The sequence below is a fragment of the Toxorhynchites rutilus genome, chromosome 2, assembly GCF_029784135.1.
Source record: "Toxorhynchites rutilus septentrionalis strain SRP chromosome 2, ASM2978413v1, whole genome shotgun sequence".
In the NCBI taxonomy this organism is placed as follows: domain Eukaryota; kingdom Metazoa; phylum Arthropoda; class Insecta; order Diptera; family Culicidae; genus Toxorhynchites; species Toxorhynchites rutilus.
Genome location: NC_073745.1, coordinates 77,238,969 through 77,262,117, shown reverse-complemented (window position 1 = coordinate 77,262,117; position 23,149 = coordinate 77,238,969). Strand labels below are relative to the sequence as shown.

The 23,149-nt window shown below is 38.1% G+C and overlaps 1 protein-coding gene across 1 annotated transcript in view; it reads right to left on the bottom strand.

The window, feature by feature from the left end:
* Nucleotides 1-2,560: 2,560 nt before the first annotated feature.
* Nucleotides 2,561-23,149, bottom strand: part of LOC129771628 (serum response factor homolog) — a 561,989-nt gene continuing 541,400 nt past the window's right edge. Inside the window, exons 3-4 of the mRNA XM_055775474.1 lie at nt 15,036-15,477; nt 2,561-3,550 (exon numbers count right to left, since the gene is read on the bottom strand). Of these exons, the coding sequence (XP_055631449.1) occupies nt 3,291-3,550; nt 15,036-15,477 (702 nt within the window). The 3' untranslated portion in view covers nt 2,561-3,290. The remainder of the gene's footprint in view (nt 3,551-15,035; nt 15,478-23,149) is intronic.

The window sequence follows — 23,149 nt, the reverse complement described above, 5'->3', positions numbered from 1 at the left end:
GATTTGCGGAAAAGTGTTCATAAAGAAAATGAACAAGGTGTATTTGATGATTTCGGGTTTCAATTAGCGTCCTGGCTTAATTGAGCCGCCGAGTCACATCTGACACTCAAAATGGTTAACCGCCCAGATGTAAAAAAAGAGTGGCACTCGCATTGCCGTCCATCCAAGACCCAAACTTCTGAACAGAAGAACTCAGACTCACACAACTGAGTTGTGTTGAATGTGGATTTCAAATATAAGAAACGAGGGGATCTACAATGTTGTAATATGTGGTACCATGCTACAGATATAATACCGGAAATGCAGACGAAGCACGAACACCTAACTTCTTAAGTAGAGTGTCGCAGAACTCCCTATCTTTAAAGGTGTAACTTATTTCAATTCGATGCCTAGGCACATTAAAAGAGCAATCACATTAGTGGATTTTAAACGACAGTGTATTTCACATATCAGAAAGGTAATCTAAATGGTTAAATTGTAATGAACGAAGTTGTTTTTTAACGAATTGTGTTTGTGTATGTGTATGAAAGAATGAACTGCCATCTTCGTCCCAATGATAATGAAAGATTTTTTGTATGCTTATAGAAATGAAAAGATAAAAAAAAAGAAAATAGAAAGTAGTCTACATAAGTTTGAGCACGCGCGCGATAATGCAGCCATGAGAAATCTGAATTGTGATAGCGATTGGAACATGGTTGACTTTGTTCTTATTGTGAGATTGGATATGTTAGTTTCGTTAAAAAGAAGCACAGCTATGATTGGGGTTCGTTTAAGATCGAGGGAACGACTGTTGTCAAGTAAAGAAGGCTCAATAGCGATTTCTGAACGATCAAGCAGACAACCGTCAGAATGTAGGGATAGGCTACAACCTGAAATTCATCCAACGGGTCAATTGTTCGATTAATCTGAAGAGTTAATAGTCTGACAATTTTAGCAGTCAGGTTACAGTGAACTCAGAAGATGCTATGGGATAGCTTGACAGGACAGCAAGCGTTTCTTCTTGAGATTTGACTGAACTGAAAGATTTGCTGTGACTTCTTACAAACATGTCTGTTGCCGCCGCCCTTAAGTATAACATCGGTGGGCACGCTGATGAACCTGTCGGAAAACGATCGTCGTGACAGATCTGAACAGAACAGAGTTTGACGTAAAGGATTGATAGAAAAGAGGAAGTAAAAAAGAATTGTATAGAGAAGAAAGCATTGAATTGAATTAAAAAAGAGAGCTATATTCAAAAGCACTTAAACTGAAATCATAAAATTAATTGAATTAGTTATTCTGTTTGTTTTCGGATAAGTAAGTAAATTGTTTAGATTACAACTATGATTACTACGAAATTTATTATTCCAGGGTTGATCAATAGCGATGCAAGTCGATCTAAGAATTTGTTCGGTTAAAGAAACCGATTAACAGAAACACTAATGTGAGTAAATTGAATGCGTAAATTGTCATAGAAATAAATATATATTTTGCAGTTTTGAGCTGCGTGCTACAACCTGATACAAAAAGGGTTTTTTTCTATTTCGATCCGCACAATGTCCGAAGAAACTTTTGAATAGACGAAGCTAAGTGAAATACCGATATCACAAAGAGGTGATTTCATACCTGCTAATTCAATCAGTTCGTTTCTATTTGTAAAACTGGTTATGTATTAATCAATTACCAACTAGATAATCGACCAATTCAATCCTATGTAGGGGCGGGACCTTCATCATCATCATCAATAACTGACCAATAAATGTAAGTACGTGAGCCGCCGCATATGTCGTCAATTTCGACCAATCAGAGGTGGGTATTTTCGTTAGGATAGGGAGTGAGGAGTGCCGAAATCGATTGGCGCAAAAATTTCATCAATCCATCCTGAAATGACGGAGTGCTAAACGTTTGAAATTGGACAATTTTAACGATTTGCTCGATTTTCGATTATCAATTTGTACCCCAATATGTTCCCGAAAGACGTAATCCCACGTCAATATGTGTTGAACGCTATACATAATAAGCTCTGCGCATTTCGATCGGTTAAAGGTGCCCCCGATGAACAGTCTGACGTCAACATGATGTCCTCATATCAGTCAATCCAGACATTGCATGATTATCATCATGTACTTCGTGGCGCTAGCATGCGGAACACACAAGGACTGAGGTACAGGGACAAACATCCGACAGGGTGCGAGGGCGAGGGGAGCGATGAATTGACGCATATGCAACGATTTGCATTTACATGGAAAAAAGGTGAGGATAATTATTTCCTGGCACCGGCGAAACATCAAAACGGTATGAAAAATCGATAATAAAGCATTTATTCGGCATCATATGATGATGGAAGGGTGATATCGAGTGAAGCAATTGTAGGTCACACTTCCCTACTCGGGTAGATTGACAGGTGACAGACAGGCGCTAATCGAATCAATATTTAATGAATCCTAGAAGTGACACTTCTAGGCCGTTAATCGATGCGCATTAGCGCGAAGGGACAGTTCTTTCGAAAAAGTGGAAAAAATAAGTGTAATTATTTTTATTACAAACACTTTCTTTTTGCAACATCATAATAAATTACCGTTGTAAATTAGAACTAGGAAATAGAACTATTTAGAAAGTGAAAAAAAAATAAACGAAAGGCAAGTGATGGTTCCATTTTTCTGGGCGCTTAACCTAAATGTATATAATGCGTACGTAGATTGAAGATTTTGCTAAAAATAAAGACTTTAACATCCTTTAATTTTTAATAATGACATTATTCGGCTTTTGCAATCCTTCAAAAAATAAATGTTAATCAAGCTTAAACTATGTCAAGTTTCAAAGTTCCAAACTCGGTGATAAGGTAATGCAGCGAGCTCGGTGTGCAAACTCTGAACATGTTTCTGCACACAAAAACACATGAGGTTGATCCGAATTTAATGATGGCAACCAATGCACTGCACTGAGTTAATGTTAATACAATATGAACGAATTGGGTGCTCTAATAATGTGGTGCTGTTGATACGAGCATTATCTGAATCTTCTTCTTCTTTGTTTTTAAACTTTGCAGTTCATTCGCCTCTAAGAGCATTATCTGTATTATATTATTGTTATTATTATGAAGCTATTCCCGGCTCTGAAATTTCTTTTGGCAAAATGGGTTGATTGATGGATGCTTTCGCATGATGAATAATTTTTTGTTTTGGCATCGAAAAAAGCGAACTAATTTCTTCTATGATAATAAATACACAAGTCTTTGAACGTCGAAACGAGAAACATAAAAAAATAAGTAAGATAATATGATACCCTTTTGGAAAAGGCAGAGAGAGTCTCTAATCATTGACTTCCGTCTTGATGGTGATTTCTTTGGAAGACCCTCCGGGCGACCCACCATAATGTCGCCCAGCAGCAGTGGATGATGATGATGAAGATGACGATGATGATGCTATTGTTGCTGCTGCTGCTGAAGATGATCTGGAGTTGGTGGAGTTTGGCTTGGCACTTGATGCGTTGGTCACGTTGGCATGCTTTTGGTCTTGCTTCAGAATCGACATGAGGGAAAGAGGGATGGTTATGTACTGTTGGGCGCCATCTGGAAGAAAATGAGATTGAAGTGTGGTTTAGAAACGTAAATAGTAGATAAAACATAGATGTGGTCCAAGTGGTCGATAGCAGAGCGCGATGGTGATAATACACCTGAGTAATTATATAGAATGGGTTGGAGATGCGGTCGAATACAACACAAAAATAATTTGTTTATTTATTTATATGTATCAAATTTTGATTTTCTGAAAGAAAAATTTTCATTACGAAAATGACCCACTAATCTTTCGAGTTGATGTAATCCTATAGATATATGTGTTATTCAAACAAATCAGTGCTAATTTTTTTACATCCTTTCCATGCTCTTTGATTTATTTGACATATTGGAATAAAACGATGATCACTTATTTTCCACTCTAATGTAAACGTAGTGGATAAGCATATCAGGGATGAATTGATTGTTTCGGTTTATGTTTCAATTCTTCTCTAGACTACAAAAGCTGCATTTGGAATATCTTGCATACCAAGGTCAGGATTTATAAATTATTCTCGAACATTAATTGTAGATTATTGCTAATAATGTTTTTGTTTAGAATAATTTCAGGCTAAATTAACCGGCTTAACTGTCTCCATTTTTCTAATTTTGTATATACGCTGAAGGCTACAAAAAAATATGATTTCTCACTATAATATGATAAAGCATGAATGACGATTGATTATTTTTTAAGGAGGTAGCATTTGTTTTTTTTTCAAAAAATTAAATCTCGTATGCCTGCTGTCTTCTTCAAATATAATATCCGACAAAGTTTTCGATAGAATAATTAATCTATCTGATGAAATTCATACCAACTCGTTTTAGGAGTTGTGGATATCAAAACATTGGTCATTTAAGCAACTGTGTATACTTAAAAAAAAATACACTACTTTTTGAAAAGAGCCAAAGTTTTTTTTCATAAATTTTGACGTAGGACTACGTCTTTCATTTCTATACCGGGGTGTAAAATCAAAGTTTCGAAAACGAAAGCGTTACGCTGGAGACCGAGATTTTGAGCGTTAATAGCTCCTAAACAACTAAACGAAATAGTATGATAAACACTTCATTCGAAAGATAAAATGTCTACGCGTTATATACTTGTTACTTTTAGATCCAAAAACATGTTTCAATAGTCTTAAAATTGCTTTCAAAACAGACTATTGAAATCACCAATCGGTATAAAAGCGAGCGCCGCTCGGAAATCCACTCAGTTCGAATTGAACAGCGATTGGAGCATGTTGTCGCTGTTGTGGTGAAGCTCTTCGTTTATCATGAAAGCGCGGATGAACAGTGTCACCAAGAGCCTGTTTGTGCACGTTAGGCCAGAAGAGAATCCATCAGGAGGAGAGCGATGCCACAAACGGTTCTCCGGGAAGAGCTCGGAGCAGCCGCCACACACACACACATACACGCGCGGAACTTTTCGTTTGGATGCCATTCAGCCTCGAGAGAATTCCGGAAAGATTCAATCGTTGCTGAAAAATAATCTGCCAGTTCCCCTGGGAACTGAAAATACATTCATGCGAAAGAGTTCAATTTAATTACAGGTGGTTATCGAGTTAGCATTAACCACTGGTGGGCTTCGAGTATCGAGGAAAATCTGGAAAGAACTAATCGTTGCTGAAAAATACTCTGTCAGTTCCCCTGGGAATTGAAAAATACATTGATGCGAAAGAGATTATTTGAATGTTTTCTATCCATATAACACTGCAACCAAATACATTTGGTTTTGTGATTTTTCAATCAATCGCAATTAACAGGAAAGCTTCTGAAAATTATTCTTCCCCATCAGTGGAAAATTTTCGTATCCAATATTGGATGCATAACATGAAAAACGGAAAATGTTTCACATCGCGAAAATCATATTATTTTCCAGCGATTATTTGCTTTCTACTCATATAATGTTGCGACCAAATACATTTGGTTTTGTGATTTTTCAATCAAGTGCGAACAACGTAAGACCACGTCTTTCTGCAATTTATTAGAGGTGCAATGAATCTTAAGAAGGAATTTCCGCTCTACACGCGCTGGCAAACGATGTTTACTCAACAATTTCTCAAACGAGAAATGGGTGTTGTGAGAAAGGATGAGCGAACGCAAAAATTATGTAGACTGATTTGATGCAACAGATATTTTGTCTATTGGAAATGGAATACAAATCATATCACAATACAAGCAATGTATTATGTATTATACAACTTTCGTGTGATTGCTTCTTTTGCTGAATATTGTGCCTTCAACGTAACGCTCTCGTTTTCGAAGTCCCCCAATTATTCATTTATTCATTCTTTCAGAATTGATTCAGATGCAACTAAAAACAAATGATCACTAAATCAACGATAGTCCTACGTCACCCTTGCGGTTATAACACAGATATAACCCACTTCCTGTTTTTTAACAAACAAAATCTTACTCAGAAACTATAATAGCTACTAATTTTAGGTAAAAGAATGAAAAAAAATATAGGAGGTTGTGTCCAAGACACGACCGCATTGTTGACGTAGAACTACGCTGCAGTTAAACTCAAGTAAACTCAAGAATCTAAATCACATACAAAATTCCAGAACGACATTTACTTTCTTTGTGACGAAATAAACGAAATAAACTCTTTCTGTTAATCTCAACAACCTAGAAAAGAGTAGCACTGCTTCATTATGATCAAGATTAGCGCAAATGCAATCCTAGTTGAAGGGAGTTTTGCAACTGGCACGCGAACCCAAATAAATAAATAACTTATTATAACTTATTGAAGAACCTGGTATTCCCAAATAATTTTTTGGTGCACAACCTTAATACCTGCTTCACCATAGCGTCAGTTCAATGCATTGATGCAATGTCAAAGGCACCAACGAAGCCTTTATGATGACGGAAAACAAACAATGTCAACTGCTAGGAAAAAGGCTGAATATTCGCCTCAGCAGAGATTCATTACTACTACCCTAGCTCAAATATTTCCTTCCCGCTATCTCCCTTCCTTGTCACCACGTTCGGATCGACATGTTCACCCGCAACAGCACAATACGTTAAAACGCACGTACGTACACACACAAATATTCATATATCGATGGCTTGAAACAATTGAATATGCACACACTTATCTCCGCTTTGCGCTCAACAGAAGCCCTTTTTGTTAATATTGCCGATCTAGATCAGCTTAGCTGTCATCTTTTGTGGAGAGAGTTTTGCTACCGTTATGCGAAACCAAATCACATACAAAATTCCAGAACATTTATGTTCTTGGTGAGCTGACGATAGCCTAGCTTGATGATTCCCCACACAATTGTGTAGCTCAGAACCTTAATGCAATGGCGTCAGTTTGATGCAATTATTGCAATGCTAGAGACATCAGCGAGTCAGTAATTTGGTCGCGTCCACAGCTCAATCCGAAACTAAGCCATATGAGACTTTCAACTTCTTTAGTTCATTCGTCTCTAACCTTCAAAAAGCCTCTTGGAAAACTTTACTTTTTCCTCATATTACTCCTCCACTCCTCACCGTCCAGCTTGCCCAGCAACGATGTTGTTCAGTCGGTGTTCTCACGAAGAATGAAAGTTTGCCTCAGCGAGATCCACTGTTTATACTCTAGGCAAATATTCCACTTCGTTCTTCTTCTTTTCCTTTGTTCACGGGGACTTTAAGTCTTGCGATTTCCCCTTCGTTGCTCGTCCATAAGTTGCTCGTTATTGACAGCTCTGTTCGGGAGAGCACACAAATGGACAGAACAAATGTACGGGAAAATGGAAACGCTTATAGTTTTCATGAATTTTAACCATTTACACACCATGGAATTGTAATGTATAGCATATCAAACAAATCTTAGGGAAATTCCCATTCGTTTGGTATGTAAATCGCCAAAATCCGTTCGCGGCATAGATAGTTATCAACGTTAACTTTATTTCATAAAAATGTGACCTGTTTTCTGATTTGGCACCCTTAATGAAAGACGTAGTTCTACGTCAAAACAATGTGACACAATTCCTATATATCAGGGGTGGCCAAACTTTCGGGCATAACGGACGACTAATTGTTCAAATGTTAGGCCGCGGTCTACCAACGTTGATTGTATCAAAAAGTCATTAGAAAATGAATGTAGTACTAGGTTATAAAACATACTTTTAACCCTCTTTCATTCGCACGCAAAATCATAATTCATATGTCACAGACGGTGCGTGTCTCTTTAATTTTGCAAAAACTTAAACTTTTTATAAAGTAAAAAAGAAAAAAAATAAAGCAAAAAAGAAAAAGAATTGAATGAAATAACTCTAGAAAATATTTTTGTTTCAACTAAATTCAGTTTTAATAGTTATGTAATTCAGCCTCCTCAAAACAAAATTATTGATTTTCGGTCTGCGAGGTTGAGACTGTGAGAGGGTTAATTCAACGAAAAACATAGGTCACACTAATAAATATTCAATAAGAAATTAGTTTATAAAATTAAAAATAATTATCGGTTACTAAATAAATAATAAGTATTACTTTATTTTCTGCAAAGTTTCAATAGTCAATATTAGATATAAAGTTTCATCGTAGCCTAAGTGGTTGCGTGTCCGCTACGAAGCGAACGATCATGAGGCCATATCTCAGGAGCCTTAATTGATCATTTTTATGTGTTATTCTTGCTACTACGTTCACGCAACAATCATCAAGCGACGATAACCCAAGCCCCTTACCGCTCACATTACGGTCTGCTGCGTCGGTAATTGGTATTATTATTAACACAACAATGGAAGCCAGATATCAACAATCCCGCTGTGTATGGTCAAATTGTGAACATAAGAACAATAAGAAAGTTTTTATAATAAGATAGGAATATTCTTAATTCGTCTCTGGATGACTAAATGAGACTGATAAAATAAACAGAGACATAAAAAATATCAAAATAAATATTGTTAATTTTTTAAGGGGATCGTCATTTATAAACATACAAAGCAATTATTTTCCATAAAAATACTCCAGAGATTATTGTTATATTCCTCAATTAGAGATAAAGGGTCATCCTTTAGCGACTCAAAAGTTTTGTGTCTTCGTTTGAACGAACCATTAAAACATTTTAATTATCAGTCAATGTCAAAACGTTTGTCAAAATCAACTTTTTTCATCATATAGAAGTAAGGGGGTCTTCGTAGCCACTTGGTTACGCGTTCGCTTACCAAGCGATCGATCGTGAGTTCAAACTCAGGGCCCTCAATTGACCATCTTTGTGTTGTTATAGAATAACTACGTCCACGCAACCATCATCAGCGATGGAAATCGATCCACGGTGGAACAAAGATTGATTCATCCATACAACTGCTCTGCTCTGCAAGAAACATCGGGCGGCTGTTCTATAAATAACTCAACAATGATCAATATCAACTGTCTCCGCTGTCCGGTCTGCTGAACAATGGAAGAACAGAAAGAATACCCTTACGCCTAAATGGCTACTACTGTGTAATTTACCATAATGTAATAGAACAGAAAACATAACGCCTAAATGGCTACTACTAACTACTGTGTAATTCACAATTTATAGAAACATAAACATATGTACATGTACACGATTAAACCCGGCTCTGTTACAGCTAAATACTAATGAGCCTAATAAATAAATGGGATAAAAAAAAATAGAAGTACACGAGCGAGCAACGCTTTATAATTGTTAAAAATAACTACCGAAATTCGGAGTCGGTGGTTGCAGCTTTAAAAGTGCTTACTCCAATTTTCGGCCGTAATAATCGTCCTAGCCGGAAGGCTGTGCATAGTTTAGTGACAAATTTGAGTCTATATTTGGCTGTTGGATGTTCCCGTGCCAACGAGAAACCGCCCGCACGAAGCAACGAAAATATCATAGGCGCAAATGAATCCATCCGAAATGACCCACATCAGTCAATCGCAGTCATTGGCGTATTTTGCGAATAGATCTTGGGCTGCAGCCACTTGACCATATGAAGCGCCGAAGCTTCTCCGATTGGGCTCTGGTGAATCTTGAAAAAAATGACAATTTTTATCACAAAATCATCTCGAGCGATGAGGCTCATTTCTGGCTAAATGGGCAAAAAATGGTTAACAAGCAAAATATGCGTTATTGGTCAGATGCGAACCCATTTGTGCTTCAAGAAGCACCATTGCAATCGCAAAAAATATTTGGTGTGGTTTTAATGCCGGAGGAGTGATTGGGCCGTATTTCTTCGTCGAAAAGAACGATCGTCTCGTTGCTGTCAATGGAAAGCGATATCGCGACATTTTGGAAAACTATTTTTGACTAGAATTGGAAGATCTTAACATCAATGATATGTGGTTTCAACAAGACGGTGCCACTTGACACACAAAGCAAGTTACAATGAACTTATTGAAAAGTTAGTCTAGTGAACCTATTATTTCGAGAAATGGATTAATCGCCTCGTTCATGCGATTTGACGCCATTAGATTTGTTTTTATGGGGGTGTGTGCAAGCGCTGAGCGTAAACGAATGTTTTCGTATTTTTCAACTATCAAGTTTATATAACACCAGTTACATTTTCCGTTGTTTTAGTTGTATTTATCAATAAATCTGGAAAATGCCGAAGGGAAAAGTGCTCACGGAGAGATGAGAAAGACAAATTGATGCATTTCACCAAGAAAATGTTGGTATCAGAGAAATTGCTCGTCGGATTGGACGATTCCATCAAGTAGTGCTCAATTATTTGGCGAATCCTCAAGGATACAGTAAAAAGGAGAGTGCTCCACGTAAATCGATGCTCTCTGACCGGGATAAGCTGGCAATATTTCAACTACTCAACTACTCTGGTGACAATTCGTCAAATTTTGGTAAAAAAAATCTTCACATAAAGAGGGCTTGAAAGGTTAAAGCTCCTCACCTTACACCATCTCACATCGCAAGACGTCTGAGTATTGCTAAAGCTAACATGAACCGACAGTGGGACATGGTATTTTGTGACAAAGAATGTTTCCAAAAGAATACATTTTATTATAACGAAAAGATCTTCAATGTAAAGGTTATCTTCACTGACGGAAAAAAGTTCAATTTGAATATTGCTCATGGCTCCAACGAGTACTGGCGTGATTTACGGAAGAAGGACCAGTATTTTTCAACCAGTAATTTTGGTGGAGGCTCATGCATGGTTTGGACGGGATTCTGTGCAACCGGGAAGCTTAAGATAGCTTTCACACCATTCAAGGATTACACACATGTTCTGGAATCCTCTCTTCTACCGTTTTTGCTTGGATATCGTCATAAAAATTCACATTCCAGCAAAACAATGCTACTATTCATACCAACAAGGAAACTAAGTCATGGGTTAAGGGCCAAAATTTTTTTAGACTGGCCGGCTCGCCTCCAGACTTGAATCCTGTTGAAAATCTTTGATCCTTGTACGCAGAATCTACACCAAGAGAAAACGGTACACCACGATTGAAAAACTCATAATCGCAATTTCGGAAGCATTGAAAAATATCGAGAAATCCGTTCAGCAGAATTTGGTAAATAGTATTCCAACACGAATTTCCCAGGTTATTAGTCGAATTGGCAAAGTTGGCAAATATTGACATGTAAATCAGCCGATTGTTTTGAATTTTTCATTGATAATACTTATGAATTTTAAAGTGGTCTTATAGAAACTGGACACCTAAAATTATCATATTGAAGCACAATACATAAACAACTCTTTTGAACGAAATTGACGTTAAATATACTTTATTCTAAGCATTCAACAATGTATGTATGTATCTTGTTGAAACTCTAACTGTTTGTGTTGCAACGAAATAGAATCAGGGTGGTCTTATAGAAGTTGGACAGAGTGTAAAATGATCACGGCAAAAGGTGCATGGATATGTAATCCATTGCGTTTGGAGGTGACACTATCCTAGACCAGCGAGCCATACGTTTGGTCATCTCTGCTATATATAATACATCGGCATGAGTAACGCAACCTCGAATACTTCCTCCCCTCCACTTCACGAGTTACGTAATTTTTGCATGACGCCAAGCAACAAAAAACACACATTTTCGACAGAGCATAGACTTAACGTTGCTTAAAAAGCTTAAAATACGTTGTTTCTTTGTGAGTTAAAAATTGTAAGGAGTTGTATATAAGACACGACCGCATTTTCAACGTAGAACCACGGAATTATATTATTCAATCCGCTTGTTTTTCACTTCGGATTTTTTTTTAGAATGCATCGATTTTTTTAATAACTTTTTAGTTATTTAGTTATTTTTACTACCTCAGTAGTAAAAGTTTTCATTTGAATGTTGAACAATGAAGAAAATTGTCGAAAGCTTTCAGCGCTTTTCGGTTATTTGGTTCCGCCCTCATTGAATTGCACTGGGATTTGAAAGCATACTTCCATGAAAGATACGTTGTATTTAAATTAATGAAGAGCATGTTGTATGGTGGATCCTGCTTGGGTCTCCGACCATGCTCGTTTCAATGTTTGTCTTCCGAAATTCTGGATACTCTTCCATATCTAGTACGAATATGGAAATTCAAACATTTCCCGTATACTGCTGACACCTTCTTTCTCGCTCGATGCTCGCCAAATGGATGATTTATCAATGGTTTATTTTGAGCAATGTTAATAAATTAATGTTATGAGTTAATATAAATTCAATTTTGAACAAACATTCTTGCTTTTCAGTAATTAAACATTATTTTTAATTATATATGAATGATGTTAATGAGCGATTTTGTTATGAATTATCTTCTGTTAATGAGAAATTATTGATTTTTTCTATCCGGCCGGTTACTATCCGGTATCTGGCCAGATAGCAAATTTTGACTGGATAGGCCGGATACCAGACAGTTACAGGATATCCGGTTTATTTCTAGTAAAAAAACAGGAAGTGGGTTATATTTGTGTTATAACAGCAAGGGTGACGTAGGATAATCGTTGATTTAGTGATCATTTGTTTTTAGTTGCATCTGAATCAATTCTGAAAGAATGAATAAATGAATAATTGGGGGACTTCGAAAACGAGAGCGTTACTTTGAAGGCACAATATTCAGCAAAAGAAGCAATCACACGAAAGTTGTATAATACATAATACATTGCTTGTATTGTGATATGATTTGTATTCCATTTCCAATAGACAAAATATCTGTTGCATCAAATCAGTCTACATAATTTTTGCGTTCGCTCATCCTTTCTCACAACACCCATTTCTCGTTTGAGAAATTGTTGAGTTGAAACATCGTTTGCCAGCGTAGAGCGGAAATTCCTTCTTAAGATTCATTGCACCTCTAATAAATTGCAGAAAGACGTGGTCTTACGTTGTTCGCACTTGATTGAAAAATCACAAAACCAAATGTATTTGGTCGTAGCATTATATGAGTAGAAAGCAAATAATCGCTGGAAAATAATATGATTTTCGCGATGTGAAACATTTTCCGTTTTTCATGTTATGCATCCAATATTGGATACAAAAATTTTCCACTGATGGGGAAGAATAATTTTCAGAAGCTTTCCTGTTAATAGCGATTGATTGAAAAATCACAAAACCAAATGTATTTGGTTGCAGTGTTATATGGATAGAAAACATTCAAATAATCTCTTTCGCATCAATGTATTTTTCAATTCCCAGGGGAACTGATAGAGTATTTTTCAGCGACGATTAGTTCTTTCCAGATTTTCCTCGATACTCGAAGCTCACCAGTGGTTAATGCTAACTCGATAACCACATGTTAATAGCACTTCATTGAAACTTTTTTACGTTTGCTTAGCGTGAGCACGTACAATTTACCCGTTCATAAATATTTAAATTTCTCCCGTGTTTTATCAGTTCTCATCATCGTTAACAGTTTACTGTGATTGCTTGGTAAGTATTTCGCAGTTGATTATAAAATCTAATCAAGTGTAATGTAATTTTCGTCCAAAAAATTACAAAATAAAGTGTCCGAAATTTGAATTTAATCAGTCCGAAATTTGATTTAGTGTCCGAATTTGATTCTTATTCGTTTAATTTGAAAAGCATTTTATTCGATGGTCGAAATATGATTCAGAACGGTACCTTATCTACCATTCCACCCTGTTATGTGTCCCCCTGATATTCATTAATCATTTTCAGTTAGACAGTTGAATTTCCTGCCAGAAGCTTATAGTCTTTCTCTGTTCATTAGAATCCGTTTGAAGGTCATGAGTACGTACAACAAACGGTCCTTTTCAGGGATACTATTTAGAGTTTCAAAAGAGTTAAACTAACAGATTTATGAACAATGAAAAGAATTACATTTAAAATAACCAAGTGTTCTGAATAATCACAGTCCTACGCCAAACTTCCGCCCGTGCCCTCTAGGCTCAGACCCTTCTACTTTTTTCAACGAAAAGCTCAACGTCAGTCCCAAGGGCCGACAAGGGCCCTCTTGAGAAGATATCAAATGTCAAATCTTGCATCGCACCAGGAACCGAGAAATTGTCTTTCTTCAAAGGGTTTGTAGCATAATGTAACATTTTGTCCGGATAATGTTTCTTAAAGTGTATTGTATTGTGTGTAATTTTATGTTGTGTATCTTATGTTTATATTTTAGTGATTGTTTCATTGAATTACTTCTAAAAATCTTATTTAACTTTGGCAAAAAGCGCGGTTGCCCATACTTTGGCAACGAGGCATCCTAGAAAGTAAATCAGCCACCAAGACAAGGATGACGTCACGACGAACGTGTTGCAGAAACTGTAGGTGCAGTATCATTTTCCTGGGAGTTGAATGGAAGTTTACAATGAATCCCTGATTGTTCAGAAATCTTTTACAAAATTTCGGGAGCTCATTTGAGGGCTCAAAAAATATCAACAAAATATTTTTGCTTTGCTTTCAACCGTATCTGCAATAAACACTATGTCATTGGTCGGATCTATTCCGTTTCTGAATCACGGTGTTGATTGATCAGGAGCAAAATACTTAATATCAAGGATCTGAAAACAATCTTGCCAGCAGCAATCTCTGCGTTTGTGGCCAAGGTTATCACGACATCGAGCACATTGTTTGGTCGTGCGAGGTGTATCTGGTCGCCAGATCGAATTTAAAAAACTCCCTTCGGGCCCGAGGAAGACAGCCCAATGTGCCGGTGAGAGATGTGTTGGCTCGGTTAGACCTTGATTACATGTCCCATATATATGTTTTCCTTAAAGCTATAGATCTTCGTGTGTGATTGCCCCTACATCCTTATACCCTCCTTTCCTTCCTTTGCGGGTAATTCGTCCCCTTGCTATAAATAGTAGAATAAGTTGAAATGTAAATACACTATAGATATACGAATAGATTTATAAATTGAGTGTTCATCAACATTGTTACAATTTCCTTATATCCCATCCTTCTCCTAAAAATATGTCACCCTCCTAAACTCGAGTACACCGCGAGTAATCGGTTTTCCACCTTACTAACCATAGATGTAAGAAAATTGTTTATATATATAGTTTTAAAATTATATTTAAGAATTCGGCTCCTTTAAACTTAAGTAACTGAGCCTGTAAAAATAAACGAATTAAAAAAAAAAAAATCTGAAAAATACAAAAAAACGTTCCAACTCACCTTCATTGTGCAGCTGGATCTGGCCGGACTGCAGCAGGCTAACCAGCACATCCTGAGGTAGATTGGCTAAGGCTGCGGCCGGATAGATAACATTGCTTGACACTTGATTTTGCTGCTGTTGTTGTTGTTGTTGTTGTTGTTGCTGTGATGACGATAGTTGTTGCTGTTGTTGCTGTTGAATCTGGTGCTGTAGAGCTTGCTGCTGTTGCTTGATCTGCTGCTGAATGGCGGAAAGTGCGCCACCGCTTCCACTTGCCGCCGACGCTGCCGAAGCCGACGTATTGTTGGAGGACGACGTTAGCGGCGCTATACTAACACTGTGATTATTACTATTATTGATCTGATCATTAGTTATATTGTTATTACTACAGCTGGGTCCAGGCGAATCTGGAGGCGAGTAGTCGTCGGTATCGCTACCGGAAGACATCGGTGAGCGCTCATCCTGGAAAGGGAAAGAGGGAAATAGAAAACGAAAATTAGAAACGAAAAAAAACAAACAATATGACTGAGTGATCAATTTGTTGGCCGTCGAGATATTACGCAATTTGTTCGTCGCGGATCGGGACCGTAAACGACACAGAAAAAGAGAACACAACGGTGGATTAGCGTGTGCCAAAAGTGGGCTATGCTCGGAGATAAATCGTTCTTCGCCAATTTCAGCGATAAAAGCGAGCGCCAAGTGCGCATACTTCCCTGGTAGCAGCGTCGTCGCCATCGCTCCCATATTGGACGATTTCATTGAGAGACAGTTTTAGCTAATATGTGAGTTGCCCATAATATGGCGGAACGCGAACGCAAAAAAAGATATATTCATGGCGTGTAAAAACACTTATGAAATCTTCACTGGTGCTGGGTACTCACAAGTGATTGCATTGCCGTGTGGGGGGATAAGCAGGGACTTGCGGTAGGACGGATCAATCGTGCCAATTCAAGAAAAGGTAAGGTATTTCATTAATAAAATATTCCACCCGGATTTGGCAAGTCGAGATTGAGCGATCGGATTCGGAGTGAGTGCGATAAGTTAGAGTTTCTTTCTTGTTATCTGTCTGCCGGTGGCATATTGTTCGGACGCAATGCGTAGAAAAGGATTCGGATTCGAGGCCCAACCGGAGATGCGAAGCAACAGCGGAAGCGTATTTATTAATGAAGCGCAAAATTATGACGCGAATCACAATATTTTATAAGCGTCTTTGGAAAGGGATTGATTGTATGGATAGATAGTAAACAGTGTTGCCGAGAAGACGGGAGGAATTCCAATATTTGCAACGGATGAAGGTACGTTTGTTCTGAAAACCCTTCCACTTCATTGTCAATTGTCGTTATCATCATCGTCGTTTTCCAGCAACAGCAGCAGTAGCAGCACATACCAACGCTCCATAAGCATCGTCGACACACTTTGCATCAAAGTTTGGTAAAGCGAGAAGACGTGCGCTCGTTGATCCCGATATGGCCGCCGCTCCGGAATGGGCGAAAATGGACATAGGCATCAGGTCCAATGCAGCCGCAGCCCGTCAGTCTGCCAGAGTTTGCCCACGCTGCCCCTCGGAGCGCGATGTGACAGACGAGATATTCTCTATTTTTATGTTTATATATGACAACCTGTGAGGAGCGATCCGAATTTGGTTGACGGTAGCAGATCGGTTTGTCTGTGCTTTTTTTTGCTCCACCACTCTCGCCCCGCCGCAAATGGAATCGCGAAACATGGTGTTGCGTGTCGTTAGGTGGAAATCAGGTGCGATAAGGAGGATCGGGAAGGACACCGATTCAGCGCTCCTCTGATAAGGCCCGGTGGCTCGCTGTTTGAAGACTTGATTTTCCATAATCAACGCAAAGACAAATTACGAATTCAGAAATTTTCCCGTCCCCAACCGGAGTCGATCGCATGGTAACCAGCCTTGCGAAGAGCCTTTTTCTTCGTTCGAGTTCGAGAGATTCACCTGCTGCAAGAAGCGCAAGGTTGCGAGCTGTCAAATCGTGTAACATAAACATGTTTGCAACAAATAATGCACTGAAGCCACTGACAGAAACTGCCTTCCGTCCTGATGTATTGTAAATGGAATATATTGTACGACATTTTTCACAGTGTCCACAGAGCTATCATCGCTATGCTGGCAAGTGTGACACCGGACGGACCATCGATCAACCCAATCAGCCTCGATCGCATAAATTAAAAACACCAGCCAGACAAACTATTGCCATCGTTAGAATCCCCTTTCATCGGTGCATCAATTGACGTTTGTCACATCAACAAATACCTTTGGGTCCTGCGCGCAGGTAGAGGGGGAAGGAGAGAAGCAGCGATCCACCAGAGAGACATTTCGTCTATCGCTGTCACCGCGTCGAGTCGTCGCAAGTGTCGACTTGCACTGGTACGGATCTTAGAAAGCGCGCTTGTTCTTCAAAGCGCAAACACACATTCGTACGCGTCCATCTGGTTGCCCCCTTTTCGGGACAGCGGTCCGCACGTTTTGACCATATTCGCCCGATTTGTACAGCAAAAATTGTTCGATTCTAATCGTCAATAAAATGCTGTTTGTCATAGGGCACACCATTTATGATCGGTGCGAGACAGTGGCCGGCCCCGGGGCCATGTGAAGGTGAGTATCGCGTCTCGTCCCGCAGGAGCAGAAACCTCCCGAACATGTGTCGCATTTCATCAATCATCACCGATCAGCAGAGGGCTCGAAGGCGCGCATCAGTGCCTGCAGCAGGTTCGTGCAGATTGACGATAATACTGTGTCATTGAGGATAGATTCCATCGGTTGGTACAGTGGAGCGTTGGCATTTAGTGTTTTGGTGGGGTCTCCGTAACCGGAGGGTTGGGTGTCGGGCGCTTATAGGCGAAAGATCGTAGGTTCAATCCCAAGGCCGTCCATTGATCGATTTTAATATTGGTCTTTTTCAAGGTTGGAGACAAATGTTCATTTTAAAAAATATATATATAGTGGGTGGTGTCTAGAACACGTGGTCGTGTTGACGTAGGACCACAGAACAATTCCATTCAATTAGCTTACTTATCGCTTCGGATTTTATTTTAGTATGCATCGAAATTTCAAAAATAATCCTTCAGTAGTAAGCTCTGGCAGTTTGCGTAGTTTTTCTTCATTAGCATCTGTAGATGCTTAATTCATGACGCATTATTGCCCCCGCGAGAACAATACACAAGCTGGCCCTATGTTGAAAGTTGAAACTCCTTCTATTAAACGTGAAGCAGACATACTGGTGCCATGGGCGATTATATTTTTGTACTACATATACTATATACTCGGACCCGATTATATACAATTTTGGACACAAATATATACAGTTTGGAAAAAAAATTTTTTTTTAATTTTTCAAATATGACTCATTTCAAGAAGAAATGTAACCTTTCAACGTTAAGATGAAATTTAGGTGGTTATTACATGTACAGTTGGGTAAAAATAATGATTTTTGAAGATTTTGCTTAAATTTCACCAGGAATTGTTCATATCGATATTGCAGTCAAATTAAGAAAGATAGAAGTTGGGTGTCAAAGAACAAGTTGTAGGGAGCTTCAATTTAATTGATAGAAACAATCCAGTTTTTGGGATAAAATTAATAATAACACATTAAAAATAATTAACTATTAAGATTTTCAATTCCAAAATGTTATTAAAATCCACTAATTTAGATGTTCCATTACTAAATCCTGTACTAAATTTTCTCATCTTTTAAATGAAAGCTATAGAATTGTCTTCACTCGCGTACTTTTTAATGTAGAACCAGTTTGAGGCAGCAGAGTCAGAAATAGAAAAAAAGTTCTATAACTCTGTCATTGTTGGAAATCTAACATATGCGTAGAAGGATTTTTTTCATCAAATATGATCGTTTATCACTTCCTGAGATAATCTGGATAAATTTATTTTTTCATGTGAGAAAGGTGTTTTCTGTCTTTAAGGGGATGAATCAAAAATCAAATTCCTCTTTTATATTCGAAAAACGAACAATACATGCAAAAAAAAACAAATAAAAAATATTTTTTTTGACTCGATTATATACAGTGAAAAGAAATCAAAAACCGTATATAATCGAGTCTGCCCTGTACCATTATTTTTTTATTTACTAGCTGACTAGGCAAACTTCGTCAAACCACCATAGAAACAATTATTGCCTCCTATAACTACCATCCTATTTAAATATATTTTTTATGCCAATTGTCCTAAAATTGCATGAAACGTCGTGATCTGATCTGGATCCCCGATTTTAGGTGATCTTTCGTTTTTCAAAAAACTCAATTTCTAACGTCTTATAAATGAAGGTCGAATGAGCTAATATTTCGCATAGGGTATATTATCACGCAAATCAACATTTCGCAGCAAGTTCCGAATGAGAAATCTGGATAACTATTTTTATTGTCACCCAAAACCATACGTTTCGTCTCGTATTCCGAAAAAAAACAAAGTCCTAGAGTGTCGATTTTTTACACAAAAAGAATCGAAATGACACCAGATCTCGACGTTTCATGCAATTGTAAGACAATTGGCATCAAAAAAAAATTCGAAAACCCCGATTTTCCTTGGGTGTTTTTTGATTTTAAAAAAATTCAAATTTTGACCGCTTTGCGCCATTCTCCCTTAAGTTCCATTGAGCTGGTATTTTGCATGGGGTGTTTTTCCGAGGTTGTGAACATTTTGTATAGGGTAACTATTCGAAATTAGATATGACCATTCTCATTGGTACCCTAGCCTCCACCTTTGATTTGAGAACAAAATTTTAAACAAAAAACATATGGATCGGTTATATCTTATATATAACCATAGGGTTGACGTAGGACTAACGATGGCTTAGTAATCATTTGAGTATATCGATTAAATTATTGATGAATCCAGTGATTGAATGAAACAGTTTCAGATTTCAATCGCCAACAAATCCCAATTTAAGCCAAATCATGCATTGTGGTAGATTACGTTCTTCGACTTCCAAAATATGTGAATATGTGTGTGGAAGAATGGCTAAACGATCAATGTATTTTACATTTTCGTCTGGGTATAAAAGTACCCGCATCTTGTATATTTGCAATGCCGATTTTCTCAGACTTCTTGGTTTTGAAGTCTGTGTTGGAGAAACTCATTCTGTTCTGCAGAATGCATGCGAATACAAAAGTACCGATACCTTGCATCTATTTTGCAATGCAGATTTCCCCTGACTCTTTGGTTTTGAAGTCTGCGTTGGGAAAACTCTTATCGGTCTGCAGAAATGCATGCGGGAACAATAGTACCCGCACCTTGCTTCCATTTTGCAACGCCGATTTCCCTGGCTCATTGTTTTTGAAATCTGCGTTAGGTTGATGTACGATCGATGGAATCTGTGTGTTTCCACAGATTCCAGCTATCGTACATCAACCGCTGCGCGATCATAACTGAGTGGATTTCCGAGCGGATATTCGTTTATATACGATTTGTGTTATTTCAATAGAATGTTTTCGAAGCAACTTTTAAGATATTGGAACAAGTTTTCGGGTCAATAATTAACAATCATATATCTCTTGGACATTTTGTCTTTCGAATGTAGTGATTATCATATCACTCCGTTCAACCGGCAAAGAGATATTGACGTTCAAAACCTTGCACCCCAGCGTCACTCTCTCGTTTTCGAAACTTTGAACTTACACCCCGGTACAGAAATGAAAGACGTAGTCCTACGTCAACATACAAAATTGCACTGTGATATCACATGTTTCAACCTTAACATACTATCGATCATTCGAACCGAATAAGAATTCACAAACGAAACTTATTTTATACTCGCGAGTTTACTTTGTGCATATTCTGTATTTGTTATGTTGCTCCTTATTCTTTTGACGTAGGACTACGGATTTCAGTTTTTTTATGGAAAACAAACTTTTGCATAATTTGAAGATGTGAATCATAATCCAAACTGAAATCCCACGTTCTGGTTGGATCGTTATTTATGCGATATTTTCGGAAACAGTATCGAATGGGTCTCGTATGTTGCCTGTTGTTTTTACCGTTTTGTCGTTGTCGCATTTTATGACTTTTTGTTGGTGTTATTTTTCTTTTGCTCGGCGATTTTTGATACGGATAATACTATTGGTCAAAGATATTGAGTAAAATTTTGTGCTGCAAACAAAATTTCTTGTGCCGAAACTTTGAAAATACTGTAAAATACATTTGGTGACTCAACTATGTCGAAGACACGAGTGTATCAATGGTATAAGGCATTCAATGACGGCCGAGATGAGATGAGAACTATTTGCCACGTCAAGGACGACCTACAATTTTTTCAACTGATAAAAACATCGACAAAATAAAAGCAATGGTGCTCTAAAATCGTCATTCAAGTATGGGAGAGCTGGCCCGTGAATGAAATATCTCTCACGAACAGTATTGCCACACGTACAGATTTATCTGGAATGGTACAGATTTTTTCGTTATTTCAGTTTTTCGTCAAAAAGTACAGATTGGTACAGATTTTTTCCGTGGGTGAAATTTTTTACATTTGAACAAAGCTACGTTAAGGTTACTTTTGATTACTTTCACGCCGCTGTATCGTTTGGTGCGACAGCTTGGAGTTTTTAATAACTGATAGTATGCAATCTAGATTTGAAAAAACCTGTTTCCTAGTACCGGACCCGTTTTGACAGCATTGAAGTCATAAAAACGAATCTCCAATCTTATAGGGTCTGACAAAAACACTGAAACCTCAATAGAGGCGAATTAACATTCATGTTTAAAGCTTATTGTTGCCTCTTACCATTCACAGGAATGGCAGGCCATACGGCTGTAGGAAGCCTCGCTGTTGATAGCTTCGATCGCGAAAAAGTTTTTAATCTTTGACCTCGAAATGAATATGAATAGGAATAATAAGAATAACAGGAATAATAGGAATAATAGGAATAATTGTAATAATAAGAATAATAGGAATAATAGGAATAATAGGAATAATAGGAATAATAGGATTAATACTAATAAAAGGAATAATAAATAAATGTATTCCACGTGATAGACGAACACGTTTTTTTGAAAATCATGAAAAGCATAAAAATGTGTATCTGATAATGATTTCATATTATTATGGTATGTTTTTTTTTTGGACATATCAGAAAAAAGAATAGACAGAAGGTTGAGTAAGAGTCAAGAGTACATGTTTTGACTACTCCTAAAACATCAAGTTATAGGGTTGGGGAAAAAGAAATGTCGTATTTCTGATCGAAATTTGACGCTTTATTTAACATACTTAAAATTATCCAATTTAAGTCAAATATGCGCCGTTTTGTTCGCAAACTTGTTGGCATTCAGAAGGCAACTTCATTATCTCCTCTTATAACACCCCCCCCCCTCCTTATTTGGAAAAAAACTCAGACAGTCAGTTTTCGCAAGCCTCTTTTGAGGCCAACTTAGTATCACCAAGAACGTTTTGCATGGTCCGGAAGAGATGATAATCACTTGGAGCCACGTCCGGACTATACGGTGGGTGCAATAGGACATCCCATCCGAGCTCCCGTTGCTTCTGACAGGTCATCAAAGATGTGTGACGCCGAGGGTTGTCCTGGTGGAAAACAACACCATTCCTATTGATCGCCTGCTTCAAACGGTCGAGCTGCTCACAGTAGAGAACCGAGTTGAGGGTCTGGCCATAGTTGAGCAGCTCATAGTGGATGATTCCCTTCCAATCCCGCCAAACACACCACAAAATCTTCCTGGCCGTCAATCCGGGTTTGGCGATGGTTTGGGCCGGCTCACCACGCTTCGACCACGACTTTTTTCGCTTTAGGTTGTCGTACGTTATCCACTTTTCATCACCACTCTCCATCTTCTTCAAAAATGGGTCGAGTTCGTTCCGTTTCAGCAGTGCATCGCAGGCGTTGATTCGGTCTAAAAGATTTTTTTGCGTCAACTCGTGTGGCGCCCATACATCCAGCTTTTTTGGAATCCACTCTTCTGCAAATGGTTCCAAACGGTTTAATGGTCTATACCCAGTTCCTGGCCAATCGAGCGAGTGCTCACATGCCGGTCTACTTGGATGATTTCAACGAGTTTATCGGTTTCCACGACGATTGGCCTACCAGTACGGGGTGTCTCTTCGACAGCCACTACATCAGAACGAAATCGATCAAACCAACGCTGTGCTGT